This window comes from Protopterus annectens, chromosome 16.part0 (assembly GCF_019279795.1).
Source record: "Protopterus annectens isolate FY-2018-M chromosome 16.part0, PAN1.0, whole genome shotgun sequence".
Classification (NCBI taxonomy): Eukaryota; Metazoa; Chordata; order Ceratodontiformes; family Protopteridae; genus Protopterus; species Protopterus annectens.
In genome coordinates this window covers 444,262,882-444,281,114 of record NC_056750.1, presented here as the reverse complement: position 1 = coordinate 444,281,114, position 18,233 = coordinate 444,262,882, and the positions used below count along the sequence as shown (strand labels likewise).

The window sequence follows — 18,233 nt, the reverse complement described above, 5'->3', positions numbered from 1 at the left end:
AAATACTTTGAAATGGTTTCAAAATTATGCTGCTGAGTATGTGTGTTATATCAAGTGATATTCACTTTTCATCTTTTAAAGTACTTACTGATAGCTGTTGAGCTTGGACACGCACCCATGGTGAGTTGCAAGAGACACCTAATCAATAAAACAAATGTTCAGCAGTGAGGCATAAGAGCACAGCTGAAAGTTATGAAAAGTCAAGTCTTCCTTTTCCAGTGCTCAGAGGAAATGTTTTTTCACTCATTTGTTTGTTTATTCATTCATTTATTTAGAGTTTGTGGATTATTTTATTTAGAATGTGTTAACCAGGTTATCTCCCCTATAGCATAGCCCCCTTTTACAGAGAACCTGAGTAGAAAAGCACAAAAGAAACAGTAACAGTTGAATATGCAAACAATGGTGAAATCTAAGCCTGTATTTGTTGATGTACCAAAAGAATTTAAATTATTTGCTCCATTACCTTAACAAAGATGGAGAACAAAAGATGGAAGTTTTGAGACTATTCAAATCTTTGTTTATTGCTGATCTGCACTAAAACTGTGAAGAAATATGCCATTTGTTCCTGTAATAGAACAGTTATGGCTGCTAATTAAGTGCCAGTTCTTACAGACTAGCAGAAATGTTCACCATCATGAATGCATCCTGGCATAAGATGCTTAAGCTGTTCGCAATTATTTGAATTAGCAATTATCTGAACATTTGTAAGTGCTATTTTATTGGATTTATTTATTATTTTTGACGACTTGGAAAGTCTGACTGGGGTTAAAATAACGTTTATGGCAAAGGCCCAGAGAGAAAAAGCAGCACAAGTGCATGCATAAAGTAGACATGATACAGGTACAAAAATATATATCTGGATGGAAAGCAGAAATTGGGGTTTGTATAGGTTTGGTAATAGTCAATAATTCAGAGCAATACCATTAATTAGGAATAAGATAAACATGTTCTCAAATATTGATAAAAGTATATCCAATAGAAAAGAGTGGTAACTTCTTATATATTTAAGATGGAATACCATCAAATCCACTAAATTTGACATTTTTATTAATGCACAGTTATTCTTCTGGCATCATAACAGGTTGTACTAATTTTTTAATCTGGCCTCAAAACAGGTTTTTTCTATTACTGATGCTTAAAGAATGTAAGACTGAAGCTTGTGAGCATAATGCATACCTTTACAGGAATATAACTACTAAAAGTAAGATTTAAAATGAGACAATATACTGCCAGTATCAGTCTCCAAAATCTTAGTTTCCATATGTGCATGCCTTTTAACAGCGTTTTTCCAAATTAGTCACCTCTAAATGTCTGGCTAAGTGTTAATGAATGAAGGGGACTTTGAATAGTATGATTTTTGTTTTAATTTTCCAAGAAATGTTGTTTTGTAACCTGTAAGATATGGTAGTCTATTTTTTTATAATAGTCTGGAAAACCTTAAAATGTATTAAGTGTAATATTACCTTTTATGCCTTATTAATTATGCTATTACAATACAAACTCCACTTTATGCATCCTGCAACATTTCAGTGCTGAAGACATGATGATTTTGACACATATCTTGAAATGATGTGAGTTCCTCTGTAAACCAGTATTCAAAGTCCTATAAATTTATCAAGTATGCCTACATGTTCCATAATCTGGGATATAATTTATTACAGAATTTTAGAAGAAGATAAAGCTAATCCAGACTTATAGGTGGGGGTAAGTTAAATCAGTTAGGCTGTCTTTTAAGAGGCCTAGTAATATACTCTATTCTGCTGTATTATGCAGCATGGGACAGTGGGAGAAAATAAGGCTGATTTCACTTGTGGTTCAATGGTTAATACAAAAAGGATGTGCAGAATGTTTTCATCATAAGGAAACATCTAGAATCTTATAGAGCATGACTGCTTATATCTCCATAAATCTGGGCATCTGATTTACTTCATGGAGCATGCCTTGTTCTATAAATGAAAAGAACATAGTCTCTATAATCTCAGATACTCTCTGACTACAGAATTCCTTTATATTTTGTAAACAAAAAACTGATATGCCTTACATCCAATCCAAACTCTTAAGCTATATGAGATTAACACTGAATTCAACTCTCAAAGTAACTTTTGTTAAATTAATATGATCGGATTGAAAGGGTGAATAAGTGGAAGTGTATTATGTAATGAAATAAAGATTGCATTTTAAGACATGGCTCCCATATACCAAAAGTGACACCATTGCCATAATAGGGCTCTGTAATACACCGCTGCCTCTTTCCAAAGCTAACATACTAGGACTCATTTATTGATGATGATAATTTGAAAATGGGTATTATTTTGCCAACTTTTTGGTAACATTTAAAGAATTTAAAAATTATAACCACTCATTTTTAGTTATAATATTGAGGTCACTGACCACATACCTTTTAATTGTCCACAATTTTGCAGAATGTCCCTGATATAGCCTCATCTTTTTGCCCTGTCCCAAATACTGTTTTTGGTAAATCACTGAAGATTACAGTTAGTCAAAACTCCAGACATTAGAGTCTCACACTTCTTATTGTTCAAAAACTGTAGGGCAATGCAAAACCTGCTGTTCTATTAACTTTTTAAGTGAATAAGAGTAATATTTAAACATTGTCCTATATTTGAGGGCCTCCCACTACCTTATTTTTAGCTTTGTTCAGAACTCGTAAGCAAAACATTGGCAGGTATACCAGGGCCATGACTGAAACATTCTGTACGAGCTAACCATAGTTTAAGATTTCCTGTTTAAGAAGATAAGCTGAGTCCTATATATTATGGTTGCATTATATCTTAGTAGATCAGTACCACTGAATCTTGCATGATATATGTAAACCTCCCCAAGAATGTGGAGTTAGTGGAATGAAATGAACAAGCAGAGCACTGCAGCTAGCAGCCCAATGTGGGTTGTATTTTACTATCATCCAGCCATTAATATTATACATAACTCAACAGGAACAGCTAAAAAGAATTGTGAGTTTTATATTACCTGAATTCTGAGATCCTGGTGATTTTAATAATGCTAAAACATTAGAGGAGAAAAGATATGATTTTGTGCCCTTTGATTATGCAAGACTTGCAATTGTGAATTCATCAACATCAGTCACAAAAGTGTGAACAGTAAGACTGAGAGAGTTGTACCTCAGATTCCTCTTACTCCAAGATGCAATGATCTTGGAGTTAGTACATAAAAGTAGGAAGGGTACTGATCGCATACACCCTCACCACAACAGGTATATGTGAAGAAAACCCACATTCAAGTTCTCTAAGCAATATTTCAGTTAAGTGCTATTTGCTGTACTTGTGTGTTTGAAGTTCAAAGACCTGCAATTGCAGGACTTGGACTTCTGTCAAGGAAAGACATTAACTGTGCTGTTGTACAGTATTATGTTATACAAGGATCCAGTAATGTTAAGTAGTCGTCAACACTGTTATGACCATCAGTTTGTAAAGTATATCCCCTAAATGCAGTATTGTTATGTTATACAAGGATCCAGTAATGTTAAGTAGTCGTCGACACTATCATGACCATCAGTTTGTAAAGTATATCCCCTAAATGCAGTATTGTTATGTTATACAAGGATCCAGTAATTAGTCATCAACGCTATCATGACCATCAGTTTGTAAAGTATATCCCCTAAATGTATAAATGTTATATAAGGATGGATTGCACTTATTTCACTGATGCAGTCACGATTTCTTGTCATGCCTTGCAGAGACTCTCTATAAAACCCAATCTTGTTCTAAACTCTTCTTACTAAAGATTTAACATGTAGTACACTCTGGGTATAAATGTCTGTGAGAAAGCTTCTAACAAACTAAACATTCCTTTTTAAGTCTAGACCCTGCAGCAATGGAGGCACATGTACTGTGACGTGGAATGATTTCAACTGCAGTTGTCCAATCAACTTTACCGGAAAGACATGCAATGAAAGAGTCTGGTGTGAAAGCAACCCATGTCCAGAAGACAGTAAATGCCAAAATGTGCCTTTTGGATATGAATGTAAGTATATTTCAGTACTGTATTTAACCAATAGCTCTGGTAATAATTTTAATCACAATAGTATTTGCCAATGCCATCATATTGTCTGTGAGTCAGCATCTAGTCTGTACTCTTTGTTATAAATACTTTCAGTGAACAAAAGCAAAAGTGATATCTGTGACTGAGCTGGGACAGATATGTACACCCATCTCTTCTTACCAAATTGAAAGTTACTTACCACTGTGCTGCTATATTTATCCTGAATGCTCCTTCCAGGGCCCATAAACTGGGCTGAATGGAAATTTTAAATATACTCGTATTCCATTTTCACTCACAAACAGTTAAACAACCCCCCCTCCCATGTCTCACTGCATTATACTCACTATGTTGTCATGACCTATAAGGCCTTTAAGATCTACTAACAGTACCTTTCCTATTTTCAGATCTTAATGGTATGTTTGGATTGCTACATAATGCTCATCCCGAATTCTATGCCTACTGTCATCAGGGACCGTCAGATTAAAGAGCTCACTAATAATGTTCATAGTCTTACCTCAAGGTCAAAATACATCTGTGGTGTAATTTAGGACTTCCCAGAAATCATCCTCCTGCTGTAACTGAATCCCAGAAGTCATCTTTTTATCATAATACTTGCTTACGGCTATCTTTCCCCATTCCTCAATTATTACCTTTGATAATTATTCTCTCTCTCGCTCTGAACTGTTTCCAATGAAATGGAACCATATTTGACACTAAAAATGCTAGTAAACATTGTATATTTGTTCAGAAATATAGCTGGCCCAACCAGCACCCTGTGCAGGTATCATGTATTAGCCCACCACCTCAGCTCTTCAAGTGAAAAGCAAAAAATGTCTGCTCTTTCTACTGGCACACCAACCAGGTGACCAGCTAAGTGACATGCACACTCTTAACTCCTGCTAAAGGAATCACTTCCTGTTTCTGTACCTGCCCTGACCCTCCTCCCTCTCATTTTAGTAAAAAAGAAAAAAGTCTATTTCTTTAAAACTGTAGCAAACTGCTTGCTACAAATGTAGTAAGCAGTTGCTACAGTCTATGCCCTGCATGGAGTGCTACAGTGCTCAGTTTTTTAGTTTTAATTTAAACTGTAGCAAGCTGCAATGCTATAGTGCCCTGGTTTGACAAAAAGTGTTGGTATGCATTGAGTGATCAGGATTTGCTGACCATACCCCAAATTATTTTCTACCAGGGCAGCTGCCCTCTTCGCCCTGCACTAACTACACTACTGAAGTTGTTACTCACAGATTTTATACCTGTGTGTTTTAACAATCTTTCAACTTGTTTTTGTAGCATATAAAATTGTGCCATGTTATATGATTATTTGTACTGTTTATACCAGTCTCTTGGTACTTTATTATAGAATCTTTAAATGTAAAGTGTACTGAGAAACATTTTTCTCCTAAGCTTCTGCTAAAATGGGCATGTGGGCAACTGTGTAAGCAAAAAATAAACACATTTTCCATTGGTGCATTTTTGCGTTTGCTTTGGGGATCGCAAGCACATAGGAGGTGCGTACAAAAACATATGTAGTTTTATACAGATATAGATAGAGATGCATGGTTTCAGCTCAAATTATTGGCAACACATTTGACTGAAAAGCTTTTTGGGGGTGAAAAACACTGAAAGCAGAAATATCAAAAGCACGTTTGATCGAATGCTCATTTTTATAGTGCTTGTAAAGAGGAATGAACAAGGAAATGAATGTTTGACTGAAAAGATTATAGTAGCTGCTTTGTATGTGCCTGTGTTAGTGGGTCAGAGCTAGGGTACGGGAATAGATTTACTGTTTTGTATGCTTGGTGTTGTGTGTGCTGTGTGTCCTTTTATCTTGTGTAGTGAGACTGTTAGGGAAAAGGTTTTTGGTAAAATAATATGCAAGGTTAGGGGCAGGGTTAAAGTTAGGTTTGGGATAACACACATGATTAAGATGATTCAGGGGATGATGCTAACCATTAACCTCTAGTCATACCTCACTAACTTATGTGGCTGCATCCTCCTCATTAGTGCAAAGTGAGCCTACAAATGCATTTCAAATACCATTGGAACCACACCCCAAATTATTTTCTCCCAGGGCAGCTGCCCCCTTTGCCCTCCACTAGCTATACTACTGAAGTTGTTGCTCACACATTTTATACCTGTGGGAACTGTTTGACAGAAGGGTGATATTACCTTCACAAAAACATATATCTGTGTGTGTGTGTGTGTGTGTGTGTGTGTGTGTGTGTGTGTGTGTGTGTGTGTGTGTGTGTGTGTGTGTGTGTGTATATATATATATATATATATATATATATATATATATATATATATATATATAAACATATAGATTTATAGATATATGTGTATATACACACGTGTAAGTATATGTTTTATATCTCAGTTTGTGTGTATACCAATAACTGAAAATCCAGGATATAAATTTTATTAACGTTTTCTTCCACACTTTGTCAGACATCATCAGAATAAAGAACATATAACTACCTACATCCTATTATGCATCCAAAAAGAATGACTTGCTGGTGTAATAAAAAGTCACAAACTTCTCACAAGTAATTGTGCCTATCCTTCCAGACACCGGAAATATATCCAGATTCATTTGCAGTTTTGCTGAGGAGGGCATATTTGATTCTGTCTTAAAGATGCTACAGGGTCAGGAATATCAAAACAAATCGGTATACAAATCAGCATATCTGAGTTGTAGTTGTACACAAATCTTCAAAATGATGTGCCAACTAGTAAGAAAACATTATCACTAATATTAATGCAGTGGCATGTCTTGTGGTATGACTCTAAAACCAATATGAAAATTATTTTCATCCTTGTTAACAATCATCATGCCATCTTTTTATATTCGGCAATATGAAATATTGCTTTCAGCAACTGCTTTAAAATGCTGTTAGTACATTTCATGGAACTGCAAAGAGCAGAGCAAAACAAAATATCACAGCTCCACTCAGTAAAATCTGTTTTCTGCCCTCATTAGCAATAATAATAGCACACGTAGAAGAACATCTGTATGTTGTATTAGTTGTGCGATACAAAACACAGACAGAATACACTTCTAAAATAATCAAGAAATGTTGTTTTTTACAATCATTTTAAAATGATGTATGGTGCTTCCCCATGATCAGATAGTGCCACGGAAAATGTTAAAGCTCAGAAATATGTAAGATCTGTTTCTGCTCCACCATCTACAATAATGTCTAAGAGCCCTCAGGAAAGCTGCTAGCTGTGTTAGTGCTATGGTACTTACCAGTGCCCATCAGCGCTACAGGCCATGTTAATGTTTACTAGTGTGCAAAGATTATCTAGGTAGTTAAGCATTATAACACATTCTTGGTATATTTATTTTAGAAATCGACATTCTGAAACAATTTAAGAAACTTTCTCTTTCTCCTAAAATGTATTTTTAGCCAGAAAAAACATCTCTCGTGTGAGTGTAGTATTCAAAATTGTCCAATTTTGTTCTTTTAAGAAATCCAGTATTGAGAAAACAGTCATTTAGAAGTCAAATACAGTCATCATGCAGTCAGCTGCAGAACTAATGCTTACTGCTCTCCCATGACACACTGCACCAAATGCAATTCTCAACATGCTGTCTGTTCTACTTTGACATCATAACTTTCTGATAGCATACTACCATTAATATATGTTTTGTATGCTGTTTTACAACCCTCCCATCAGCTGACAAAGAATAGTGCTTGTTTTTAAACTGTTTTGTCTAATTATGTAGAGAATAAAAAAATTACACATTTAAATGGAGGATAATACATCTTAAGGTAAAATAATAAGTTCTCAATAATAGTGTCTGACTGTTTAGCAAATGCAATATTGTCTTTAGCAAGGACAGCAATTTTATGCGATCAGAGAAAGAAAGAATGTTGGATGCTATGCTCTAGCATCCTAGAATTTTTTCCCAACCTAACTTAAAAGAATGATCTGAAGTCTAATGTTTTAATGGCACCACCCCATTTTTTGTGATTTTATTGTGAATACACCTAAAAAGTTGTACAGAATGTTAACATATTTATTTTGTATCTTATAAATCTGTATAATTTTTAGACTATAAAAAATGTTCATCAGTATACATGGAAACCCATTGTAAAAGCTTCAGTCAGTAAAATATTTTGTATCCCATCCGCATTAATGTCAAGAGCATATAGCAGAGTACAGGGCAATAAATATTACTTGTGTGGTGCCCAGAAGAGTACATCAAAGATGTAGGCTGATGTTCTTCATGTTTCACTGTTGCAGTCATCACATTTGGGTTATCTGCTTGCAGTAGCCCTCATTCGGACTGATTATCAAAGTCTTGGGTCCTGCGTTGGTTGCTGTCTCATCTTCCATGACATCAGGTAGTCAGGGGTATAAAGCATACAGCCAACGCCATTACATCAGTCTTTCTTGCCGTGCAGTGCCTGAAGCAGAAGCAGTTTGCAAGTGTCGGTCGGCTGACTCCAGAAATTTTTGTTTTTGAGTTTCAGAACCGAAGTCTTCAACTACACTAAGTACCCCACTGGAGAAAGTTTTTCTTGCTCTAATCCGATGTCAGTAAAAGTTAACAATTGTATTTCTTGTGGAAAGCAAATACCTCATAAAGATTTTCATTCGTACTGCATTCCTTGCTTAGGCCCAGACCATGACTTACCTCGCTGTCAGTTTTGTGCCTTGTTTAAACAACAAACTATTTGTCGTCGGTTTATTTATGCTTCTAAATATTTTGGTGACTTACTGGTTCAGTTATCCAGAAATGGCTTCAGTAAGCCATCCGACATTCTGAAAAAATGCAAAGATAGAGACAGACTGTATATTTCCAAAGCTGCCGACGACGCTTCTCCTAAGCTAGTCGCCAGTTCGCCGGTACTCAGCGAGGAGCTTTCGCAGGCCTTGATATCCACTACTTCAGATTCGCAGGCCTCTACTGAGACCCATTCGGAGTCCGGTATGCCACGAGATACTTTTTCAACTGTGGAGCCTGTGGATGTCTCTACCTTGGATAGGTCCGGAGCCGCTGTGCAGACACCAGCTTCTGAGGGTGTATTCAGGCCTACTGACTTGCATATTAAACCGACGCCATCTTCTTCTTCAAGGCCTAAAACATGATCCATGCCTAGAAAACCAATACCCAGACTGCATGGTCAGGCCCCTATGCCTAAAAAACAAATGATAAGAATGGCTGAAGACCTTATTACTCTAATCACGGGAAGCCACCCTTCCCCCTCTAAGAGACCTAGGACTGATTTTCCTTATGATTTTTCTGATCAGGACTCTGAAATTTCTGTTTCCTCTGATGCCCAGGATTTACCCTTATCTACCTATGAGGATTCTGATGCAGCGGACTCCATTCCCTCTGCTTCCCCTCCAGAGGATTTCTCTTTTGGTGAAACCTTGCATACTCTTAGGGAGCATTTTCGCTGGGAAAGCCAGGATTACTCTGACTCTAAAAAGTGGCTTAGGGATTTCTTACTCCTGCCCCAGCACTGGCCTTTGGCCATCCCCCTGTACTGGACATTGTTGATGATGCCTTCTCGGAGTCTAGCTTGGCCCCTGACTCTCTACCTCCTGCTCCCAGAAAACTTGATAGGTATTACAGGGTTCCTGACTATCACAAGTTCCTCTTTAAAAATCCTACTGCAGATCCTGAGACCATTTCACAGGGACCCAAGGGCATTAAGACTACTACTGCCAAAAATCCCTCTGATAGAGATTCCAGGGCACTGGATAGATGGGTTAAGAAGGTATACACTTCTGCAACCTTGGCCATTAGGGCCTTAAACTGCCAGTTTCTTATGTTAAAGTATCAGCAGTATATTATTGGATTGCTTAAACAGAAAATTATGTTGATGCCTGACTGTGCTGAAAACAAAGATTTACAGAATTTAATACATTCTGCTGAACAAGTTGGAAAACATACTTTGCAAGGTGGCTTTGATTCATTAGAGGCATCTTGCAGGGCTGCTGTCACTGGGTCTGTACTTAGAAGGCATGCTTGGCTTAAGGAACAATCTTTGCCAGATCATGTTAAAGCTAAATTGCTGAATGCTCCCTCAAACCAAGACCGCCTGTTTGGCAACAAAGCAGAAGAAGTACTTAAAAAGATGGAGGAAAAAGCTAAATATTTGCAAACTGTTAAAGATTTCCTGCAAGTACAGCCTCCCAGATTTAGTAAGCATTGGCCCTATAAGAACTGGTCCTTTCCTCCCTCTTCTAGGCCTTCTCAGTCCAAACCCAGAACCAGCAGAACACCCAGGCTTCAGTCCCAAGGTACTCACAGGACTAAGCAGTGGGGGACTCCCACTTCCAAAGTAGGGAGTAGTAAGATTCCCCCCATGGTAAACTGTCTCAATGACTTAACTTTAAAACTTCCTAGCCCTGCTCATCTGACTGTTCCTTTAGGGGGAAAGATTGCCCTGCAGGCAAAAAGTTGGAAACTCATTACCCAGGACAAATGGGCTTTAAATATAGTTTCCCAGGGATACAGATTCCACTTCCACTCCTTATCAACCCCAAACGGTTGGCCAGATCTACCTTCAAATCAGTCCGCAGAGGCTCAAAAGCAAGTTCTCTCTCTCTTAAGCATCAGGACTATTCAACCTGTCCCAGAAAAAGAAAGGGGACAAGGTTTCTACTCAAGACAATTCCTGGCATCCTATCCTAGACCTGTCTATCCTAAACACCTTTTTGGTAATCCCAAAATTCAAGATACTAACTCTTCAGCAGCTGCTTCCTATGCTAGGCAAAGATGCCTGGTTGGCAACCTTAGACTTAAAGGAAGCCTACCTGCACATTCCAATAAGGGAATCTTGCAGGAAATGCCTACGCTTCAGAGCAGGCTCCATGCACCATCAGTTATCTGCACTTCCCTTTGGCTTATCTACTGTGCCCAGGGTATTCACAAAGTGTCTAGCTCTAGTAATTGCATTTTGCAGGCAAAGAAATATTCAAATATACCCATACCTGGACGATTGTCTAATTCAGGCAGAAAGCCAGGACATACTGTTAAATCATCTGGCGTTTGTAAAGAAATTGCTGACTTCTCTGGGGTACACCATAAACAAAAATAAATCACATCTTGTACCCTGCCAACAAATTGTATTCCTGGGAGCAAGCTTGAATACAACTTCCCAGATGGCCTACCTTATGCAAGAGAAACAAGTTCATTTGGCAGCCTACTTCAAACTACTGGCCACAATGACCAAGCTATCTGCAAGGAAAATACTGCAAGCCCTGGGGTTCATGGCCTCCTGCATTCTCTTAATTCCATATGCAAGACTGCATATGAGGAAACTACAATGGTATCTAAAAAGCCTATGGTGTCAACATTCTCAGGATCTAGAATCAATGATTCCTATCATACCTTGTCTACAGATAGAGTTCCTTTGGTGGGCAGAGGCCTGCCACCAAAACAAGGGACTGCCTTTCACTCTACTCCCTGCCGCCCAAATCCTAACAACAGACACATCATACTATGCATGGGGGACTCACTTGACAGGGAAGTGCATGCAGGGCAAATTGAACCCAAGTGAAATGCACCTGCATATCACTCAAAAAGAAATTTTAGCTGTACAGAATGCTCTGACAGCCTTCAAGGACCACATTCTTCCAGGACAATTAATGGTAAAGACGGACAACACCACTGTTATGTGGTACATAAACAAGCAGGGGGGAACCGACTCATACTCTCTCTGCAGACTAGCCATGGCTCTGTGGAACACAGCCTTGAGCTACCAAGTGCACCTACAGGCTCAATTCCTGCCAGGAAAGCTAAATACACTGGCAGACAAACTAAGCAGAAATATCATGGATCCACACGAGTGGAAACTGGAATCAAAGATATTCAACATGTTGAGAAACAAATGGGGGAGCCCAGAGAAAGACCTGTTTGCCTCCCCCCAGAACTGCCAATTGGACAAATTCTGCACAAGGACTCCCCACACACAAGCTTGGAAAGTGGATGCCCTGTCCTTCACCTGGAAAAACCTTTCAGTTTATGCCTTTCGCCCTCTGCCTCTCCTCTCCAAGGTACTACTAAAGACCAAACAGGACAAACCAAGGACAATACTGATTGCACCAGACTGTCCACGCCAGCACTGGAACCAGTCACCATGGCACCTGCCTCAGACCCCTGCCTTGCTGTCCCAGCAGGAGGGCCAGATTCTGCACTCACAGATTCAAACCCTGAACCTGGAAGCCTGGCTAATCATCTGATCTCTCTGTTACCATTCCTCAGTAAGCAAGTGATGGATGTCATTCTGGAGGCAAGGAGGCCTAGTACTAGAAAATCATATGCTGAAAAATGGAAAAGATTCTGTTCCTGGATCCAAACTCAGGGGTTGGGCACAGCAGTGCCCAATTTACCATAGATTCTTCCATACTTAACTGAGATGCTTCACACGGGCCTTTCCTTTTCCTCCATCAAAATTCATGCCTCATCCATTTCAGCTCATTACAATACAGATCCACCCCTCTTTTTTCATCCACTGTTGAAGCAGTTCTTCAGAGGTACCAAAAACTTAAGACCACCCAGGAAAGCCCCTACTCCATCCTGGGACCTTAACTTTGTAATGGAAAAACTCACTCTACCTCCTTTTGAGCCAGCTGCAAATGCAGACTTGAAATTCCTTTCTTGGAAAACAGCCTTCCTTTTAGTCATCACTTCAGCTAGAAGAGTGTCTGTATTACAGGCCCTCATGGCATTGGAGCCTTTCATCATCTTTCATGCAGACAGGGTGTCCCTCAGGACCAATCCCTCCTTCATGCCCAAGGTGGTATCCAGTGTGGCCCTTAATCAGTCCATTCATTTGCCAACCTCTTTTTCTAATCCACAGAACAAAGGGGAATGAATACTGCACTCCTTGGACATGCACAGACAACTTAGATTTTATTTGGACAGGACTAACCCTCTCAGGAAATCTGAACAGCTGCTGGTTGCATTTGCTGCAGGGGCAGAGGGTAAGGCCATTTCAAAGCAAACCATTTCTAAGTGGATAGGCCATTGCATTAATTTCTGCTATAAGCACCATGGAAAACCCATTCCACAGGGGATAAGACCACATTCAACCAGGGCTGCATCTACCTCTACAGCCTTTCTCAGAGGTGCTCCTACCAGGGACATCCTAGAAGCTGCTACCTGGAGTTTGGTACATACCTTCACCAAGCATTACTATTTGCCAATTTTTTCTAAATCCAGAGATGACTTTTTCACTGCAGTATTGCAGGGCTTAATAGCTGGTCCTAATGCTATCTAACTTCCTCCTCCCATCCTTAGCTTTGGGAATCTACCCAAATGTGATGACTGCAACAAACTTCCTCCTCCCATCCTTAGCTTTGGGAATTTACCCAAATGTGATGACTGCAACAGTGAAACACGAAGAACATAGTACAGTTGTGTACACTTACCATAAATGTAGATGTTCGAATGTATTCACTGTTGCAGTCCTGGTTACCCTCCCTCCAGCCCCCTGACTTCTACTGGCTATACCTCTATTCTTGTTTACTATGCTTAAAGCTTTTTGGTGTATTTGCTTTTTATCTTGGAGGTGTAACCTTGTATATAATTGCTTCCCATTATGGGGGCACCTCAACTGGGGCAAGAAAAACTGATGTAATGGTATCAGCTGTATGCTTTATACCCCTGACTACCTGATGTCATGGAAGATGAGACAGTAACTGACGCAGGACCCAAGACTTTGATAATCAGGCTGACTGAGGGCTACTGCAAGCAGATAACCCAAATGTGATGACTGCAACAGTGAATACATCTACATTTATGGTAAGTGTACACAACTGTACTTTTTAACATTTGACAATAAGATTGCCTAGCATGTTAAATGTTACAACATTTTTTCATTTTCATTTAATGGGTTGGGAGGGTGGCCTAATGGTTAAGGTGTTTGCCTTACAAACACAACGTACAGGGTTTGAGTCTCACAGGGGATAATTGGCTAGGCTTAAAATGGCTCACAAGGGCAGTTAGCCTAGTACTAATCTATGAACCTATGAACCTATATTGCTCTCTTAAAAAAAAAAAAACATTCTATATGTGAAATAATGCTGAATACTGTACAGTTTTAAAATAGCTACTTTGCTATTTAAGAAAGCAAGTATTGCCAAAGTGGATTCAGCTGCAGAAATTTCATTGTCACATTTCAATTATATGACACACTAAATAAGTTTTCAGTCTCCTGTTATTTTGTTTTTCATATTCTCTTCTGTTTGACTGGAACTTCGCTACATTAAGTTTAACTATCACAATTTCTTGAGCTGAAAACGATCACTGCTGTCTTCGATTCTGTATGAGTGTGGTAACATTAATATATCCTTTACATGCTGTTTTGCTGCAGCCTCAGATAATTATCCTATAATATTTATTACCACAGCAGTACATTTACTTCTTGTATTTTTATTGTCTGTTAAACTGCTGTGCATTTTTCATAGAATCGGGTAGTTTCAATATAATCAGCAGTCCATAATGAACATGGAAGTATGGTAATACATCAAAAATCATGCTGAGCAGACTTCAACATAAATCTTCAGAACAGATGTTCATAAGACAAATTCACTTCATTGATAAATGATTATTAATTTCCTGCCAAGGATGTCTGTGGTAGTCCAAGTCCCACTGTTATGAAACTCTTCTAGGTAAACCTCATTGTTTGTTCATATGCAGCAGTTCGCTTTTCTGAACCCTGGATCCATAACATTATTTATAAATTGTAACACTATACTTAAAACAATAAGAACTGGTTATTACTCTCCTGTCTGGTGCATAACAGGGGCTGCCCCCTTAACACCTGCCCCATACTGTGCACACTTACACTGTGCACTTACCCTATCACAACAGTATAGAACACAGCAGTGCACTGTAGTGAAACACTGGAAGGGAGTGCAATCCAAGCTTCATGTCATCCATAAGCTGACAATGCATTCCTCACTCCACAAACAATGGTTACTTTTATTATTGTTTTTAATTTATCTTTCTGCTTAATTGACACCGAAATTCAATTATCATAGTTTCTTCCATTCTCACAGCTTTTTATTAATGTAGTCCCATTAATATAGCCTTTGCATGCTGTATTATAGCTTTCCATTGGTTATTACGGAATAGCACTTATTTTCTCTGGTGCTGCAGTTTGTCTGTGTTTCAAAGCTTCATATCACTCATAGCTACAGGTAGTTAAACTGACATTATACCACTCAATCCATGAAGACTGATGGGTTTTATTTTTGTTTTTCATTTGTCCTTCTGTTTGATTGGCACTGACTAAAACTAACTATGGTAAGTTCTGCTGTCCCCACAGCTTTCTATTATGTAGTGCCTCTGCGTGCTGCATTACGGCCTCCCACTGGCTATCAAAGAATAACACTTATTTTCTCCGATACTGTACTCTGTCCGTGTGTGTGTTTTTCAAAGTTTAATTTTACTCCTAGCTACAAATAGCTGAACTGCTAGTGTACCTCTCAGTTTATGAAGAATTATCAGTTTTATTTTTGTTTTTAATGTGCCATTCTGCCTGACTGATACTGAAGTACATTTAGTGTAGCTGAGCTTCATAATTTCAGGAATCCCATCTCTGCACACCATAGCTTTCAGTTAGCATAGTGCCATTAATGTAGCCTCTGCATGCTACTTTCTCTTGGCCCAGCTGGGCATCACATGGTTGTTGTCTCTAGTGCTGTACTGTATAGATTCTGCTTACATGGGTAGGGGACAAAGCCCCCTTTCACATTTTAAAACTAATGCAGAGGGCACCAGCCTAATGATATTTTCAGGAGGTTATATTATACATGTTTGTGAAGAGATACAAAATATAATCCCCACATCTTTGTAATATATTATTTTTCTTTCAGTTTGCTTGATTTGGAATTTGTTGAATATTCATTTCTTTAGGGTATGGTTCTATTTTGGTTCCACGATGTAGCCTTGAGACAAAGGAGCTCATAACTCAAAGCCTGACAATATCTGCTTATATTGCATATGTCTGAATGCTAAGAAAAGTGTAGAACATGCATAACACATACACCCATAAAACAAGCAAAGACAACATATATCAAATTTCATTTTTCTGCAAGAGCCAAGCCTTCATGCACTCCTTATATGTCAGCAAGATCCCCTCACACACACACAAAATCTGTTCTCATTCTAAGGTTACTGACAGGCAGCATAAAGTTTGTATCCCTCATCCTCTCTCTCAAGAAGGCTGTAGGTTTGGGCAGTCAAACAAGAGGACGCATATGGGCAATAGGTTCTCTCTAATGTGAGTCCAAAGTGAGCATACAATGTATGTAGGCAACTCACATGTTTTATGCTCAAGGTAATGCGAAACAAATTCATGTGATCCTTGCAAATGACCACAAGTCTTTTATTTGCATACAATAAAAAGGCTCCAGCTGTCTCTGACTCATAATATTAAGTTCACCTCCAGCCCAGCGAATCCAACTTCTCCCAGAGAAAAGAACATAGTGCTGCCAGCTAATATCAGAAAACTAAGTGCCTTCATTAAATCAGTGCTCTGAATATTTTAATTTTACCTTCAACACATCAACCAGTGATTCCAACTTTTCCCAGATGCCGGAACATAGTTCCATCAGCTAACATCAGGAAACCAAATATCCCTCAATGTTATTCATGCTTAACCATTAGCTTTCAACAATTTGTGAATCAATGATTAGCTGAGTTAAGGAAAAGTTATACACCTCTCTCTCTCTCTCTCTCTCTGTATATATATATATATATATATATATATACACACACACACACACACACACACACACACACACACACACACAAATATCCACTCAAAAAGATCAGCAGTACAAAACATCAACCAAATAAATTGAAAAACTTAAAAAAAAAACATTGAACACATAGCGAATGCTACGCAATCTTGGGGCATGCAATAACAAAAAAAACAATGCTTTTACAGGGGTGGACAAGCAGTGCACTAAATTTCCTAATTTTAGCTCCAGTGCATTGCCCAGTGAATCCAACTTCTCCCAGATGCAGGATCTTAGTTCTGCCAGCTAAGACTCATTACAGCACTGCACTGAATATTTTAATTTTACCTCCAGTACATCTCTCAGTGAATCCATAGCTCTCAAGTGTACCTCATTATGAGGAACGTACCTCATTTGGGGTCTTAAAAAGTTCATGTTCCTCGAAGTTTCCTCAAAGTTCCACATTGAAAGACTAAGTCACACATTCAGTGTTAGGATTTTTTTTAAGTGAAATCCATTGTAAATAGAAATTAATCATATTAATTCATTAAAAGATCTTCTTTATAAGTAAAACCAGCATATTTTAACCATCCTATGACCTTCCTAGTTGAAGTTGTTAGTAAGCCATTAGTATGTGTTCCACATTTTGCCCATTTGTTCCACATTATGAGGGCTAGTGTTCCTCATTTTGGACATGGAAGGTTGAGAGCTAACCTCTCCCAAATGTAGGAACATAGTGCTGCCAGCTAACATCAGGAAAACAAGTTCGCCATTATAGCAGTGCACAGAATGTTTTAATGTAAAGTTCTGGTGCATGCTAATCCCTGTACCTAATTGCAATAATACTTATTATAAAAGCACTCAACATTCTAAAAGTACAGCTACCTTAATAAGGAATAATGCAACTGGAGGAATGTCCCAAAAAGATGTGTCCCAACTCCTTCTTCCCAGTGCTACATTTCTATACTCCAGACTACCCTAAACCCCTTGCCTCCAGTATATATTAACAGTAGAAATTATCTCTAACAGCTTTCATCTAATTTCATTTAAATCTGGCCACCAAAAATATTATAGGCAAATTAAACAAAATTACAATTAATTCTGATATTGTCTACCATGTTAACATGCATTTAGTTTCTATTGTCAAAACTTAAAAAATAATTTAATACTCACTCTTCTTGCATACAGCCATTATTTAAGTCTACCACCTTCTTTACACATTGTTTCCCTAGTGGCTATGTGCACACACACTAAATTTGCTCCCCCTACTCCCAGTTCCTACCCACCACATTCAATTACTTATATCGTCTGTTTATAATAGCCACTTGTCCCATATCCATCAATCATAGGATCCTTAGATTATCCCTCCAGCCATATCTGCATCATAATCATTATTTCTTAATCCAGCAGTCACTGCATCACTTGACATAACTCCCCACCCATATCTACACCAGTAACTATATCGCCTTCCTCACACATCTCCCCCACCCTTATATCAA

At 38.4% G+C, this 18,233-nt stretch overlaps 1 protein-coding gene across 1 annotated transcript in view; it reads left to right on the top strand.

Moving 5' to 3' along the window:
- Positions 1 to 18,233, top strand: part of LOC122790762 (protein crumbs homolog 1-like) — a 489,172-nt gene that overhangs the window by 411,712 nt on the left and 59,227 nt on the right. Inside the window, exon 8 of the mRNA XM_044058372.1 lies at positions 3,837 to 4,002. Coding sequence (XP_043914307.1) covers positions 3,837 to 4,002 — 166 coding nt within the window. The remainder of the gene's footprint in view (positions 1 to 3,836; positions 4,003 to 18,233) is intronic.